Here is a 17787-nt window from a genome sequence, read left to right as displayed (position 1 = left end):
TAATTACAAACACTCCTGCATCTTCCCTTAGAAATCAGATAATGGTTATATCAGCCATCCAGAATTACTTAATTGTAAAATATTACAGGATCAATAGTACAGTTCAATTTTTGAAACTAATAAATTGAAATCCAAACTATTGCTCAATGAAATAAAAAGTAAAAAAATATTTTAGAAAAAAGTGAAATTAATTGATTTTTGAGTTAAATAAGTTTTTAATTTCTTAACTCTCACTAAATTTTAAAGTTAATCTATTTTGATATTTTGGATCAATAGATAAATACGTAAATTTAGTTTTTTTAATCAAATTTTGTTAGATTTATTAAATGTTTTGTACGTATTTCAGAATTATATTTGAGTTATTTATATTATTTGACACATTTTTATTTTAATATTAAGTTAAATATTATTATAAAATATGCATGTGAAATAAACTTAACAAAATTTAATTAAAAATAATTAAATTCATATATTTCAAAAGATGAAAAATTAAATTGGTCTAAAATTTTGAAATTGACTAATTATAAAATAATTTTTTAATATTAATTTCCATTGAGATTTTTTTTTCTTGTACTGGACAGACACCTTTTTGTTTATATTATAGACTGCGTGTGAACCAATTGTGTTCTCCATTTACGGTTCCTTCAGACAGTCGCAGTAAACAACGCTCCGCCATGAGCGCCACCACCCCAGCCCTCTCCACCGTCACCGACGCCAAGTTTCATTCTTGTTTTAAGCCATTATCTCTTTTCCCTTCTTCTCTTCATTTTCGCACTCTTCACTCCCAACAATTTTCTTCAATCAGGTTCTTCTGCAACCAAAACTCCTACTCCATTTCTGTTTCTTCGCTACTTTTTCATGTCCGAGTGCTCATACATGAATGCATGCTTTAACCTCCTTTTCTTGTGAAATCAACAAATATATAATTATGCTAGTTCATTACTTTCATTCAAGTGTTTTATCCACTGTCGCCTAGTCGTCAACTTGAACTCCAACCCAAGTTTACCTAATTTTCGACTAAAATGAAACTCAGATACTCTTATCCTAGCTCGTGTATTGATTTCGCTTTCTGTAAGATGTCAATGAGTTGTTTCGGATTCCTTTTGTTCGAGTAAATAATGAATGTGAAACTAGCACGGATAGTAGTACTTGGAAGTTTAAACTGTTTAGCAACTAAATTAATTTCTAATGTCTTAATTTGTTTGAGTTTTTCTTTTATTAGTATTAATTTTATGTTCCGAGCTTGGTAGGAGCATATCATATGTTATTACTCTGTGTATAAGCCATGTTTGTGTTGAATGTAGATGCCAATCGATTAATACGGATAAGAAGAAATCAAGTAGAAATATCCTTGACAATGCAAGTAACCTCCTTACAGACTTTTTAAGTGGTGGAAGTTTAGGGTCTATGCCCATAGCTGAAGGGGCTGTAACAGATCTGTTTGATCGGCCTCTCTTTTTCTCACTGTATGATTGGTTCTTGGAGGTACTTACCTTTTTATCTATCATGAATTTCTCGTGTCCTGCTTTACATAAGTCGTATATGTGGTATTTTTTTCTTCATTTTGGCTTATCATTTTTGTTTTCATCTTTGGATGTATTTGTTTTAATTTTTGACTTTCAGGTGTCAGTATTTTTACTTCAACGCTCCTATAGCTATAGTTAATCAAGAGAATATATAGTTTGTTCATAAATTGGCTCAAATTGTTTGTTTTACTTTTTCCATCATAGTTTCCTTTACTCAGTCTGTCATATTTTAATTATCATCTGAGGATATTATTTTTAACCTGGCACAGCATGGCGGAGTGTATAAACTTGCCTTTGGACCAAAAGCATTTGTTGTTGTATCAGATCCCATAGTTGCTAGACATATTCTGCGAGAAAATGCATTTTCTTATGACAAGGTATGGTCTCAGCTCTCACTTGAATTTTGTTACACTTGGTTCAGTCCATTTTCATATAGATTGTTTGTCCGTGACATCCTTTGAAAAAGAAAAATGTGAACTTTGTATTAATTGAATTATTCCTCTCTGGATTTTTACTCATGAAGTTTGTACCTAAAAAGGACTAAATGTTTTTTTGGCTATTCCAATAACTGGAATGAAATGAAGAGCGGAGTTCAGTGCCCAGCATATTTACCCTCAATTAATCTTATGTTCACATGTACGAGATAAATATGAAATAGAAAACACTGGAAAAATTTTCAGTGATATTTGATAGCTAAATGAAAGTGGATTTAATTTGTGAAGAATGTGGTTTTACTCTTACTGACCTACATTTTATCTAGTAAAAAACTGTCCGACTTCTCGAGTTTTCTACTGCAGTTTCCTGCATCAAAACTATAACTCTTTATCCTCGGCTTCCTTCTACCCTGTACCCTCTTTCTAACTAAGAACCTTCATGATAAATTTAACTCCTCCCTTGCTAACCCCTCATAGTTTTATGAAAAATGATAATTAAGCTTATGAAATTAACAGGCTAATTAACCCCTCCCCTGCTTACCCTCATCAGTTTTATGAAAGTGACATTGAGCTTCTGAAGTTAACAGGCTAATTAACTCCTCCCCTGCTTACCCATCATTAGTTTTATGATAGTGACACTAAGCTTATGTACTTTTCAGGATAATTAACTCTATCCCCTGCTTAACATTCATTAGTTTTATGCATGCTTCTGAACTTTATAGGCTAAGTTCATATGGTCCTTACTGAACAGGTTGAGAAGCCTTGTAACAGTGGAAATTGGTACGTTATTTTTTAGAATAATATAATAAATAAATGCAGTAACTAAATCCTGTTAAAGTAAATGTATTCCTTTGTGAAATATTTCGTGACCAGTGGGCTACCCACTAAAATATAGCTAAATGTAAAACATGTTCTGGCCGTAGATTGTAAGCTTGGATATGTTGGTTTCCTGGCAAATCTACGTGCCTATTTCATTGAATTGTGTCTATTTTATTTTACTTCAATTTCATCTTCAAAATGTCTCTAATTTCTGCTAATTAAAAAACTAGGGAGTACTTGCTGATATCCTAGAACCAATAATGGGCAAAGGACTCATACCAGCAGACCTGGATACTTGGAAGCAAAGGAGAAGAGGTGTACAAACTTTATTTAATATCTTTGTCATTTTCGTCCCTTTTTATGTCCTTGATTCTGCATCTGATCCTTTGTACAATTTACAAATCTTTTTCTCTGTTCATGAAGATTTAGGATGTAGAAGGTATAAAAACTAAAAGCGGCTTCTACACTAGGTTCTTTTCATTAAGTTTGGTTTTTTACTCTTCCGAGAGCAATTCCAGTGCACATTTTATGAGACAGGCTTGCTTTTGTAGCCTCTTTATGGTTTTCTTGTTTTTACTCTAGGAATTTCAAATGATAGATTTGAAAAGAGATTTGGATGCTTCTTTGAGCTGATGTATTCTCTTCCATTTTATCTTTGTATCTTATAGAAGATTTCTCATCCTCCATTTTCTCTTGTCCCTTTAATGTCCAACACTCACCCTATGGAGTATAATTGGATGTATAGCGTGATAAAACTTTCCTTTGAGCTGGCTAGGTACGTTGACGTTGCTAGATATTTGTGTTATGACATCTTCAATTTAAACTTTAAAGTCATATTCCTCTTGTCTTGAAAAAAGTTGCAATTCATTTTTTCCTCATTCCTACTTGAGTGGAAACCCTTTATTTCCAAAGCTTGTATCTAAAGCTCAAGTGCTAAATTTAATTGCTTCCTTTGATTCCCTAATCAAAATTAGATCATCCGCTAAAAGCATTCAATTAGGAACAATCTTTTGTGTGTCCTTGGTAAGCACGTCCTAGACTAGATTAAACATCCATGTTCAGTACATCAAGTTTTATGTTGGATGTTGAGGGCCAAATACAACCGTCTTTCTTTACTGGGTCTGTGACCAGGTAAATAAAGTGCAATACCTTTTACTAAAGATCTAATGAAATATCCATAAACATTTTAATTTGGAACTGCTAATGATATTTCCCTGACCTATATTTAATTTTTAAAAGTTACTTATAGTTATCATAGATCTTCTATGATAGTGTCTTGAAGTGTTTTCCATTAGAACTAATGAAGAACCTCAAACAGTCATCTTTCGGGGCCTATGTGTTCTCCCAAATGTGTTGTCAAATATCATTTTCAAATCAATAAATGGAGTTCATCATTCCAATTTTTAAGGACTGCAGTAATCAACCAAATTAATACAAGAAATCAGTTACAACTTATTAGTATGAAGAACTTTTAAATCATCAATAGTTTCTATAGGTTGTTTTTGCGGTGGTGGTAATAATGTTAAAGGATTTCATGATTTAACCTAATATTAATTTTTTCTTCACTTTGTATTTCTAAAATATGCAGTCATTGCTCCGGCTTTCCATAACTCCTACTTGGAAGCTATGGTAAAAATATTCACAGCTTGTTCAGAAAGAACAATATTGAAGGTTAATAAGCTTCTCGAAGGAGATGGTAATGGTGGACCTAAGTCAGCTGAATTGGATCTTGAGGCAGAGTTTTCTAGTTTAGCTCTTGATATTATTGGTCTTGGTGTGTTCAACTATGACTTTGGTTCTGTCACCAAAGAATCTCCTGTTATTAAGGTTTGTCTGAAAGGTTATGCATTCCAAGTATACAGCGATGTTGGATTGATTGTAAATGGAAGTAGACATGACAATTTTCTTTCGTATATTTTGCCTCCTTAAAAGTGGTTAGCTAAGTATTTATTTACTATTTATCTAAATTCAATCTCTAGTGTGTTACATGTTGAGAGATTTGTGCGGGTAAAAAATAATAGGACTTTTCATCATTAATATAAGTAGACAACACACCTTACATGTCTGCAAAGCTTCTCATCTTGTCAGTAATAAACTGCTTGTTTATTTAATCATAGTTTGTGATGAAATGCAAGTCTCGATTGTAGGTCTTATTGGAAAATGGTGTCAAGACCATAATTTTTTATTTGCTTCTCTAACCATTGGTTAGGAGAATTCACATACTCTCTGCTCTTAAGTCTCTTATAGGCAGTCTACGGCACTCTTTTTGAAGCTGAACACAGATCCACGTTTTACATTCCATATTGGAAAATTCCATTGGCAAGGTGGATAGTCCCAAGGCAAAGAAAGTTTCATGATGACCTAAAGATCATCAATGCGTGTCTGGACGAACTTATTAAAAATGCAAAAGAAAGCAGACAGGTTAGTGATACTTTAGTTTCATGATTGAATATTATGATTGATTGCAGGAATCAGTCTCTTTGTTAGACTGTCACATTATTTTGACTGTACATGACATGGTCTTGAAATGATTCTATTTGCAGGAAACAGATGTTGAGAAATTGCAGCAGAGAGATTACGTAAATTTGAAGGTGTGTTATCTTGATGGATTTAATGCTAATAGCTTATGTTAAACTATCAGAATACTTACCTGAAAACTTGGAGTTCTTCAAATACCACTGAGTTTATTAATATAGGAGTTTACAGGATGCAAGTCTTTTGCGTTTCTTGGTTGATATGCGGGGAGCTGATGTTGATGATCGTCAGGTATATCTAATCCTAACCCAACATGCTTACAAAAGCCATGCTGACTGAAATTTGGATGCTTTGGATTAGCGGCAAAGTTGCTTGTGTAGACAATATATTTCATTTCAGGTAGTTGTTCAAAGTAGGCTGTGCTTCTTACTCTTTTTGTGTCTGGACAGTTGAGGGATGATTTAATGACAATGCTTGTTGCTGGTCATGAAACAACGGCTGCAGTTCTTACGTGGGCAGTTTTCCTCCTAGCTCAAGTATGTTTGTGTAGCGTACCTGAATGTGCCACGATAACTTCAATTGTTGGTTGTCATGACTTTTCTTCAGACATTCCTGTTTTTGCAACACCATCTTATTGTTTTTCCAATTTCCTTGTTACAGAATCCTAGTAAAATGAAGAAGGCTCAAGCAGAGGTAGATTTGGTGCTGGGTACAGAGAGGCCAACTTATGAATCACTTAAAAAACTGCAGTGGGTTCTTATTTCATATTTACCTTTATGTTCACTGGAACCTCTTTGATGACCATTATTTAATTCAGAAAGATTAACTAAAGTTATAACAAATTGGCAATAGTTTTGTTGTCTAACAAAAAGGGAACAGATATGTCATATCTACATGAAAGACAAGCATAACAAGTAGTTACTTTCAATTGTTTTTTTCATGATGTGAGCTTTATAATCAATCAGCTTTCTTGCAAGGCAAGGTTTGCAATGAATATCAGAGTTCACTGTAGGGTGTTTTGGGGGAATATCACATTCTACTGTTCCAACTAAGCAACAAGAGTAAAATAGTTTGTTAAATACATCGTATGCTTTCAGGTATATTAGATTGATTATTGTTGAGGCTCTTCGTTTATACCCACAACCACCTTTGCTGATTAGACGAACACTCAAATCTGACGTTTTACCAGGTATTGATTGCTACTAATTACTTGATAAAGATGGAACGGAAACAAATTACATTAATTGTTTTTGTTGCTTGGTATCTGAAATTTTAAATTAATATTAAATTTCTTAATGTGTTTAAAATCCCAACCATCAATACACGGCATGAAAATAATAGAATGTTGATAGGAACTTGGGTAATATGGAGTGCATGAATCCTACGTCGAGTAGAGTGAGATGTTCAGTGGAGTATTTAATTGTTTGGTTCTTCCTTCTTAACAGTTGTTTAGTGTGGTTTTCCAAGTGATTAGGTGTTTATAAAATGTTTTAGGGAATATTAGTCTTGAAGAGTGAACGTGTACACTGTTTGGACTTCATAGTTGATATACTTCACCCAATTAATTAGCACGGGAAACATGGATTGCAAGTCTCATGCATGACATAACATAATATAGAATAATTACAGAGATATAGAAAGTAATTTGTAGTAAAAAAGAATACATTGCTGAACAACCAGAACTCAGAAATCCTCTGAAAATCGATAAGAAAAATGCAGAAAATGCATCAATTCGAAAGAGCTAATCAGTTTCCTATGCTTTTGGAACAAGTAGACAGAAGAAAACAAGCATATTCCACAAAGGGATAAGGAGGGATAGATTTCTGGCCTTGCACTCTTGCCAAATGGACTACACTCTAGACACAAAAACACAATTCCACAGCATCTTTCCCTTTTTTTATCAAACATTTAGCTGGATTGAAACAGTTCAAAGCTAGGTAAACAGATACAACGTTCCCCTAATAGAAACTAACATGCAATAAGGGGCTTGATATTTGCTTCTTCTCTCCCGAAAACGGACTTTTAAAGTCGATCTATCTGTTGATGGATTATGAATCAGAAACTGAAATAAGGATTCCCTTATGAATGAACAAAAGGGGTTACTTTCCAAAACTGGAGGAATCAAGAACACCTAGAATAGAAGCTTAGTAAAGATGGGTAAAGGAATACAAAGAGAATGAGTTTCCTTAGATTAAGGTCAAATAGTTTTTGTTGAGATATGTGGTGAATACAAAATAACATTCTGTGTATCTATTACAACGGAGGAGCATGTATATGCAAGTGTTTCAATTACAAAGAGATGTGTCAAGGACCATATATTAGTTACATTTAATAGTTTTAAATTAGAGTTTCATGACCATATAAATTATAAATCTTCTTAGATATTACTTTTAAAATAATTATTAGAAAATGACACTTGGTAGAAGGTGATAAAGATGGATAAAGGAATACAAACACAATGATTTCCTTAGATTGAGGTGAAATAATTTTAAACTTGAGTTTCATTACGACGTAATGTTAGTCCAGAGATATTTAGAATTAGAAATCATCTTTAGAGTAATCATTAGAAAGCTCAATAATCTTAACATACATGACAACCTGTACTGGGTCATAGTGTACCTTTTTAGTGTCAATTCATTTTAATTAATGTCTTTAACCTGTATGCATTAACTTAATTTGGATTTAAAGATATACATATTTGGTCAATGAAGGAGGTCAGACAGACTTCTTATGCATCACCTTCAATAACTAATGTAAATGATTACTTACTAGGAATCTGTGTTTCCAGTAACTGATATTTCGACGATCTACACTCGACTAATGTGTCTGTTTCTTTCTTGTCTAGTTAGTTTTGTTAGTTAATTTTTATTTTTTGTTTCCATTTGCTTATATCCATGAACTTTTGTGATGCTTCCAGGAGGGTACAAAGGTGACAAAGATGGTTATGCAATTCCTGCCGGGACCGATCTCTTCATTTCTGTGAGTACAAACATACGTGGCTCCTTGTTTCTTTTATGAACAAACGCATGGATTTTAAGGACTAGAATTTCCCAACGTTCATGACAGGTTCCCTTCATTGAACAATTAATTTGCAGTTTCTTAACAACCAAGAGAAGTGCACCGAGTGGGAATTCCCCACACTGGCAGTTTTTTGCTTGTAACCTTTTTCGTGGGGAAATAGGCTATCCTGTAGGTGGGGGCATTGCCTTCGGGATCCAAGACATGCCATTAATAGTTTTTTAATATTGGAGTAACCTATTCTCCCCCTACAATGACCTATCCATACTAGCCTTTTTGTTCTAAAAAGAAAAATGAATAGTACTCATAATTTTACCACTAACACTTCAGTCTGGTTATTTTGTTTTTGCAGAATTTCACTTCATATATTTAAAATCTTGATATTTTTATTTCTGCTTAAATATTCGTAAATCCAGGTATATAATCTCCACAGATCTCCATACTTTTGGGATCGCCCTCATGAGTTCGAACCCGAGAGATTTCTAGTGGAAAACAAGAATGAAGAAATTGAAGGATGGTCCGGTTTTGATCCATCTCGAAGTCCCGGAGCCTTGTATCCGAACGAGGTTGCTTCCTGCTCCTTTTTATTTTCCTTTGTGTTGTCTCATTCCTGAACAGTGACAACAAATTTTTACCTGATCAGATTATATCGGATTTTGCCTTCTTGCCTTTTGGTGGCGGACCACGAAAATGTGTCGGAGACCAATTTGCTTTGATGGAGTCCACTGTAGCGTTGACTATGCTGCTCCAGAATTTTGACGTGGAACTGAAGGGGACCCCTGAATCGGTGGAACTAGTTACTGGGGCAACCATCCATACCAAAAACGGACTCTGGTGCAAATTGAAGAAGAGATCTGATTCACATTGACATACAAATGGTGTACATTTTTCTTATTCAGAATAATGTATCGAATTTGGGACAGCTGAAATTGAAATAATTTCAGCTGTTTTGTAAGGAAATAAGTTATTTGAGAAATAATTTTTGTGAGGAGTATGCCGAAAAGCATTTTGAGAAAAGAAAAAGTTTTTACGTAGCAGATAGGGTATGTATTAACTTGAAAAAGTTGTGCTTGAATGAAATTTGTGAAATTTGTGAAGGTATTTGCTAATTCTAATGCACAAGTGAAGAAGAACCCATATTTTTGGGATTGAATAGTATTTGAGTTTTTCCAATTTTGGTCAGAACACGCATAAAAAGTTGTCGGAAAGTTTTACGATAACTTGAGAATGACATCGTGGGAATAGAAAAACCGTTGAAAATAATTATCAACGTTAAATTTTCTAGTACGTGAAACAATTTGTTTTAAAATAACTTTTATGGAAAACTTTAGCCATGGATGAATTTGAATTTTCTAGTGATTTTTATGTACTATATTTTTCTGTTGTATGATATATCGATATCACTGATTTTAAAATTTTAAAATATATCAAAAATATCTTTAAAATATTAAAATAATGTATTTTTAATATTTAGTAAAAAATAATAAAAAAAATTATAAGAGAAACTAGACTCGTTTCAGATGTATTCATGCAGTCAAAATCAAACTCGCTAACAGCTAATTTATCGAAAATTTAACACGAATACGTTAGTTAATCTAAAATAAGTAAAGAAAATTTGAGTAATTGCACGGTAATATTCATTATTTCTTATTTTAATTTGTTAAATAGGAAGACTTAGCTTTTTTTCTTTTTTTTAACTAATGGTATTTTTGGTAAAACAAAGTACGGAGTAATTTTTACAGAAAAGGATATATGTTTAATGAGCTAATATTATTTTCAGAAATTTTTATATACACAAAAATAAAAATTAATCCTTAATTATAAGCAACAAGGTTATCATTTTCCTTTTTTTAATTGACACTGTTAGACTTATTTTAACAGCTACTTTTTGCTAGACAAAAGCTTCCAAAAGAATTTCAAGTATGTTAGTTTTTTACTCCCACTTTAAAATGTAAGTGAAACAATTAATCACAACTATTTATCAGAGATGAAAATAAACCAAATTAACTCACGCTACAATTCAGGATTCGATGCATAAATTATGTGCAATTTTTTAACCCAACCAATAAAACACGTTTCATAATACAATTTAGGTTTAAAATACCTTTCTAAAACAATCATGGTTATAAAACAAGACAAAAAATAATTAGGACAGTAAAAATGTATAACTACTCTTACACATTAACTTTTATTAAATGATAAAAATCCATGATACCGAAATAGTTTCACATTGTGAATGTTTAAACATAAGTCTGGATAAAATAGATAGAATTTGTAAGTGAAAAAATGTTATTTATGTATGTTAAATTCGTTTTTTTTAACCATTTATAATTTATTGTAATAAGTTATTTATATTGGTACTTTTGAAATAACTTATCATAGGAACAGTGTAATTCTTCGAGGTGCCTACATGTTCCAAATCAACACCATCTATTTATCATTCCTCTGCACTTGGTTGTCATTTTATAAGATTTGATGAAAAAAGTCACGAAAAATATCAACGTATAACCTGATGAATTATTTTATTAATATAAAAATAAAATAAAAATAATCAACACAAGAATATAATTTAAAAACTCTAAAACTATAACATGTTTTTAATGATAACTACATAATAACATTATATAAAAAAAAATTACAATAAATCACTCTTTTACGTCCTTTGACTCTAAATACAGTGACATTTTCTAAAACAATAATTTAAATTAAACCTCAAAACATTATACTACAATAATACAAATTAAAACAAATTATTATAAGACATTTATTGAAATGTTTAAACATCATACATGGATTTTAAGTCTATTATATAATTATTATTAATCACACCATTATTTATGATAAATGATATAAAATTTTTCAAGATATATTATTTTTATCAACAGATCAAAATTTTACATGAATATTTTATAAGCACTTCTAAAAGAGTATCAAATTCTTTTATCTCAAATAAAATTCTCATGTTAGAATAACATTTATGTTTGGCCTCATCATTATCAAACATCATAGAAAAAAAAGTTTCATGTTCCATTGCTTCTCACTAGACATTAGCATATCATATACCCTTTGTAACATCATATACATTATTTATTACAATAATAAGTGTGACAATATTTGATACAAAATCTAGCTAACTTGATAAATATTCACATGATCACTGCATAAGTGTGTAACACTAGGTTTAATTAGAATTCAACATAGTCATAACCGTGATGGAAGATTTGTATTAGATTTAGATTATAAATATGTGATTTATAGAATATGAATTAAAAAAGGTATTATAGTTGTATATTTACTCAATGGAAGTTTTATATTGGCAGATTTGTTACGATGTTATCTTGTCTCAACATATAACTGGAGTACAATATATATAATATAAATTCATAAGAATGAATGTAATATAATTTTATGACAATTAAAACGGGGTAACTTTATTACTATTTATAAAGTGATTTTACTTGTTTATTAGAGGAAGTGTATAATTATATTAAATTTTATAATTAGTATAAAATTTGGAATTAAGTGTATCAAATCTCAAGGTGTAACATTTGTAAGGATGTTATATATAGATCATTTCACAATATAAATTCAAGAATCATAAATATAATATAACATCAAACAATAAATAAAATTTAATTTAATTTAATAATAATAAATACAACATAACTTCATTATTTATTATTATTATTTATAAAGTAATATTAGTTATATAGAGAAAATATGTACATGTAACTATTTATAAAAAAATGGGAATTAAGTTATAAAATATTAAATTTTTTGCATTAAATATGTTTTTATCCCTTAATTTTTTTCTAGTTAAAGTTGGATCACTTCACACAACATAAATTATAAATAATAAATATAATATAACATAAAACAATAAATGAAAATTATTTAAGTTAATAATAATAAATACAACATAACTTCATTAACTATTAATATTTATATAATAATATTATTTATTTAAAACAAATATTTACATGCAACTATTTATAAAAAAAATACTTAACTTAAGTAATAAAGTATTTTTTTTTAAATATGTTTTTGATGTCTTACTTTATAGTGGTAAAAATTGGATCATTTCACACAATATGATTTGAGAATAATAAATATAATATAAATTAAAACAAAAAACATAATTTATTTAATTCAATAACAATAATACAACATAATTTCATTATTTATTACTATTTATTAAAAAAACTGAAATTAAATTATAATATATCATATTTTTTTGTTAAATTTGTTTTCATCCCTTATTTTACAGTGAAATTGAATATTTTACACGAAATAAATTGAAAATAACAAATACAATAAAACATAAAATAAGAAATGTAAAATAATTTAATAACAATAAATACAACATAACTTCATTAATTATAACTATTTATAAAATAATATTTCTTTTCTAGAAATAATATGTAAAATAATTTAATAACAATAAATACAACATAACTTCCTTAATTATTATTATTATTTATAAAGTAATATTCCTTGTCTAGAACAAATATGTAATATAATTTAATTACAATATATACAACATAACTTTATTAAATATTAATATTTATAAAGTAATATTCTTTATCTAGAACAAATATGTACATGTAATTATTTATTAAAAAAACTACAATTTAGTTATAAAATATTATATTTTTTGGTTAAATATATTTTTATCTTTTATCTTATACTGAAAATTGACTCATAATATAAATTGAAAATAATAAATATAATATAACATAAAACAATAAATGTAATTTATTTAATTTAATAATAATAATAAATACAACATAACTTCATTAATTATTACCATTTAAATAGTAATATTTTTCATCTAGAACAAATATGTACATATAACTATTTATAAAAAATATGAAATTAAGTTATAAAGTATTGTTATTTTTTGTTAAATATATTTATATCTCTTATTTTATTGTAAAAATTGATCATTTCACATCTAAAGAAAATATGTACATGTAACTATTTATATAAAAACTAAAATTAGGTTATATAGTATTATAATTTTTTTTAAATATGTTTTTGTTTCTTATGTAAAAATGACATCATTCAACACGATATAAATCGAGAATAATAAATATAATATAACATAAGACAAGAAACATAATTTATTTAATTTAATAACAATAAATGCAACATAACTTCATTATTTATTACTATTTATAAAGTAATATTAAGAACTGAATTTAAGGTATAAGTATTATATTGTTTGTTGCATACGTTTTTTTATCCCTTAGTTTCTAACAAGGAATCAGTCTTCATCAAAATTTTTGGTCTAATTTATTTTCACAACCTTAGAGATATGTAAATTTATTTTTTAAAATAATTTTTTATTAAGTTTATTTAACGTTTCAAACAAGTTTCACACTAATATATTTCACTGTTTGACACTTACACTTCAATGTTAGTTTATAAACACTTGAAACTTAAAGTAAACTTAATAAATTTTGGTTAAAATAATTAAATCGACACATTTTTATAGACAATAGACTAAATTAGTTAAAAAGTTTCGAAAAATAAGTAATTTTAATTTTCACTTAAAGTTAAGGGATTAAAATCATATTTAATCTTACTTTTGTTGTATAACAAATAATTGGTCCTCAAACTTTAAAAAATATTAATCTAACAATGTCATTTTCTTTATCTATTAAACAACTCAAATGGTCTAAACCGTTCAAATAATCTAAACAACTCATATATCGTTCTGAAACGATACTTGTCACATTTAACTAATTTAACACAATTAACTTAAAAAAATTTATATTCATTCATTTTAAAGTTTAAGAATCAAATTATATCAAAATTTAAAATAAAAATAAATTATAATTTTACTTAAAAATTAAAAATTAGAAAGTAAAAATATATTTAACTCGTTTATTTTCAAATAAACAATAATAAAATTATCTTTGGAAAAATTCCCCCACACCAGCAAAATATTAAAGAAGTTCCTTACAATAAACATTACTTGCATAAAGAAAAAAAAAGTTTTGTAACTAGAAAAGAATAGAGTTATTATGCAGTAGTGATTTGATTAGACGGCACCTAAGGAGAAAGTAAGGTGGCGTTTGGTAATTTGCAAGAAAAAAAAAAAGGGTTTGGAAGTGCCACCTAAGAATCCACAAATAGAGATAAATGAACAATCTACTTTTGGAGTCTTCCTTAACATCCTTGTCTGTTTGTCTTCGATAGAATAAGATATTAGCCATTGTAATTCCATGGCAAAATAAAACAAAACCCATTTCTTGGAACCATTTTAACACTTTTCTTGCCCTTCTCACTCACCCCACTAGGAGACAAATCTGAGCCCAATGTTTGTCTTTGCTAAGGCATGTTTGGATTCTTGCAACCTTAGGGAATATTTTAAACCCTCGATTCCCCATCCACCCAACGTCAAGACAAACACACCACTCTAAACACAACACACAAACCTTAACCTTTGAACTCTGTTCTTGCGTTTGTTTACTTGAGTGATCAAACAAACACACACCTTCTAGAGTTTCCACACACACAAACGACAGTTTTCGGAACATAAAGACAGAAACAACCGAACCAAGACTCTCACCAATTCCTCACTCCATCCACTAACCACTCAACGACAACAAAACAATAAAGACAAGAGAACCCCTTCACGCATTCTCTTCTCTTCTTCTTCCCATGAACCACTCCTTCAATCTGCTTCTTCTGCTGCATCGCTCCAAACTTTCAATTTCACTCTCAAACAAACTCATTCGGAATGTTCACACCACCAAGCTTCGCCATTTTCAAGGGGCTTCTTTTCCTCTCTTCTTCAATTGCAAAACCCATCAGCGGTTTCGGTTTTCCTTCATCAATTCTCAAAATGCGGTTTTTGTAGGATTTTTCTATCGGTTTCGTTTCTCATCACCGCTTCCTTACTTTGCTCCGTAAATATTTCCTGAAATTCGTCGGAAAAGTCCCTTTAATGCATTCATGACATCGTGATTTTTTCGCTTGCATTGTTAGTTCTATAACTCAGGTTTTTGTTCATACCTTGGGGAGGTTTGGTTTCATCAAACCTGTGTGCCTCTTGATAATTATTACCATTCTACCATCTCTTCCTGGGCTATATAAGATTGTTGTGGTTGGGTTCATGGAATCCGTGTTCCAAGAAGAAGGTTCATCTTCTGTAACTTCTTCGCCCCTTCAGTTCTTTTCCATGATGTCTCTTTCACCTGGCATAGGATCCCCCTATCCCTGGCTTAGAGAACTGAAATCTGAGGAAAGGGGTTTGTGTTTGATCCATTTGTTGATCAGTTGTGCCAATCATGTGGCTAATGGTAGTCTCGAGAACGCAAACATGTTGCTTGACCAGATTTCCCAGCTTGCTTCCCCTGATGGGGATACTATTCAGCGTGTTGCTGCATATTTCACCCAAGCACTCGCTGATCGGATACTGAAATCATGGCCTGGCCTCCACAGGGCACTCAATTCCACCAGAATAGCCATGGTGTCTGATGAAATTCTTGTTCATAAGCTCTTTTTCGACCTTTTCCCGTTCCTGAAGATGTCCTATATTCTGACAAATCAGGCCATTGTTGAGGCCATGCTGGGGGAGAAAATGGTGCATGTGATTGATCTCAATGCTAATGGACCAGACCAGTGGATTGCGCTCCTCCGTGTTCTGAGTGCACGCCCTGGAGGCCCTCCTCATTTGAGAATCACCGGTGTGCATCACCAGAAAGAGATTCTGGATCAGATGGCTCATAAACTCACTCAAGAAGCAGAAAAATTGGATATTCCATTCCAGTTCAACCCTGTTGTCAGCAAGATAGAAAATCTTGATTTTGACAAACTTCGTGTGAAAACTGGGGAGGCACTGGCAATTAGTTGCATTCTGCAGTTGCATTCCCTCTTGGCCTTGGATGATGATGCCTCGAGGAGAAGATCTCCTCTTTTTTGGTCGAACAATTCAAATGCAAATGCAAATGCAATTCAACTGCAGAGAATCCTGCAGATGAACCAAAACACACATTTGGTTGAAAAGGATATGGTTCACGGCTATAGCCCAAGTCCAGATTCAGCCTCAGCCTCGGCCTCGGCCTCATCCTCGCCCGGTTCTTCATCTGCATCGATGAAATCTGAGAGCTTTCTGAATGCCTTGTGGGGGTTATCACCAAAGATCATGGTTGTGACGGAGCAAGACTTCAACCACAACAGTTCAAACCTGATGGAGAGGCTGCTAGAATCTCTGAATTCATATGCTGCATTGTTTGATTGTTTGGAATGCACTGTGTCCAGGGCATCCTTGGACAGAATGAAGATCGAGAAGATGCTTCTGGGTGAGGAAATCAAGAACATCGTAGCTTGTGAGGGAGCTGAAAGAAGGGAAAGGCATGAAAAGATGGATAAGTGGATCCAGAGGCTTGATTCATCTGGTTTTGCAAGCGTGCCTTTAAGCCGTCAAGGTTTGACTCTGGCAATGAGGTTCATGGAGAACTATGGTTGTAATGGGTACAGAATGAGAGAGGAAAATGGCTGTGTGATCATTTACTGGCAGGACCGTACCTTGTTTTCTGTGACAGCATGGAGATCAAGAAGGTGAGGTAAGAAGATTCTTGAAGCATCATAAAGAAGAACAAGAATAGTGATGTAGTGATGAATAAGTTTTTCTTTTCTTTGTTTCTAATTGTATGAAAGAGTTTTACCAATATATATGGTTTCGTCTAGTGATGAAGATCAATTCAGAGATACTAAACTCTCAGAAGAGGGAAATGGAAAAGTGTGAGAGAGAGAGAGTGAAACAATTATCTCTAGTTGTGTCCACCATTCCATTGTTTAGTTCTGTGTTCATTTTGTTCTTCACTAATCCCTATACTGTAACCTCTCTGTTGTGTAAGACCTAATATAAGTTTCTTTTTAGCTCAAATTTTGTGTTGAAATTTTTTTCCCTTCTCAATTTGCATGTTTAGCATAAGTTGGTTTTCTCAAAATTCAGACTTTGGTCGATTCTCATTCCCCCATTTAGCAAATCCCATAGCCCCAGACACACGCGTCTCTTTCGACAATTTCTGCATAATCTTATCAGATTGTAACGGTTCACTGGAACAGAAAAAAAGAACGAGATAGGGAAAAAACAGAAACATGGCCCTCGTGTTTGTCATTTTTTGAGGCATTGGGAGGTTTATTCTGAAAAATATTTTAAATCATCTGATAGCATCTTCTTAGAAATTCTCTTAATAGCTTAACTAAGAAAGGTTAAATAACTTTATGAACTACTTGCTGGGGTTTCAAAATAAAAGATCATGATTTAGGAAATTATAATTAAGTTAATGAACTTGTATGTCAGTTTTAACTCAAACTTGGACTACTTTTATGTTGGTATTTAAAAACTCTTAAATATATCAGTTTTAACTCGAATTGGATTATTTTTATGTTGATATTTAAAAAGTCTTAAATAAATTAGGAATTTACGGTTTATTTTAAACAAGAAAAAAAATAGTAACCTGTGAATTTTTTAACATATTTAATTTACTTGTATAATT

At 31.0% G+C, this 17787-nt stretch overlaps 2 protein-coding genes across 2 annotated transcripts; both read left to right on the top strand.

Moving 5' to 3' along the window:
- The first annotated feature begins 611 nt into the window (after positions 1–611).
- LOC114174237 (cytochrome P450 97B2, chloroplastic) lies at positions 612–9369 on the top strand. Its single transcript, XM_028059033.1, has 14 exons — positions 612–805; positions 1305–1485; positions 1796–1903; positions 3010–3094; positions 4368–4606; positions 5027–5200; positions 5323–5370; positions 5486–5545; positions 5704–5790; positions 5915–6003; positions 6352–6443; positions 8172–8233; positions 8689–8838; positions 8916–9369. Exons 1-14 carry the CDS (start codon positions 675–677, stop codon positions 9138–9140), a joined length of 1731 nt encoding a protein of 576 aa, XP_027914834.1. The 5' UTR covers positions 612–674; the 3' UTR covers positions 9141–9369.
- Positions 9370–14457: 5088 nt separating this feature from the next.
- Positions 14458–17184, top strand: LOC114174232 (scarecrow-like protein 3). Its single transcript, XM_028059026.1, has one exon. It carries the CDS (start codon positions 15396–15398, stop codon positions 16845–16847), a length of 1452 nt encoding a protein of 483 aa, XP_027914827.1. The 5' UTR covers positions 14458–15395; the 3' UTR covers positions 16848–17184.
- The last annotated feature ends 603 nt before the right edge of the window (positions 17185–17787 follow it).

The sequence above is a fragment of the Vigna unguiculata genome, chromosome 2 (genome assembly GCF_004118075.2).
Source record: "Vigna unguiculata cultivar IT97K-499-35 chromosome 2, ASM411807v1, whole genome shotgun sequence".
Classification (NCBI taxonomy): domain Eukaryota; kingdom Viridiplantae; phylum Streptophyta; class Magnoliopsida; order Fabales; family Fabaceae; genus Vigna; species Vigna unguiculata.
This window is presented reverse-complemented; position numbering and strand designations above follow the sequence as displayed.

Bases quoted from the DNA above. Each gene is read 5' to 3' on its own strand.
- LOC114174237 (XM_028059033.1), top strand. From the start codon at position 675: ATGAGCGCCACCACCCCAGCCCTCTCCACCGTCACCGACGCCAAGTTT. The intron at 1,486-1,795 runs GTACTTACCTTT...AACCTGGCACAG, and splicing joins TGTATGATTGGTTCTTGGAG to CATGGCGGAGTGTATAAACT. The intron at 6,004-6,351 runs GTGGGTTCTTAT...GTATGCTTTCAG, and splicing joins GAATCACTTAAAAAACTGCA to GTATATTAGATTGATTATTG.
- LOC114174232 (XM_028059026.1), top strand. From the start codon at position 15,396: ATGGAATCCGTGTTCCAAGAAGAAGGTTCATCTTCTGTAACTTCTTCG.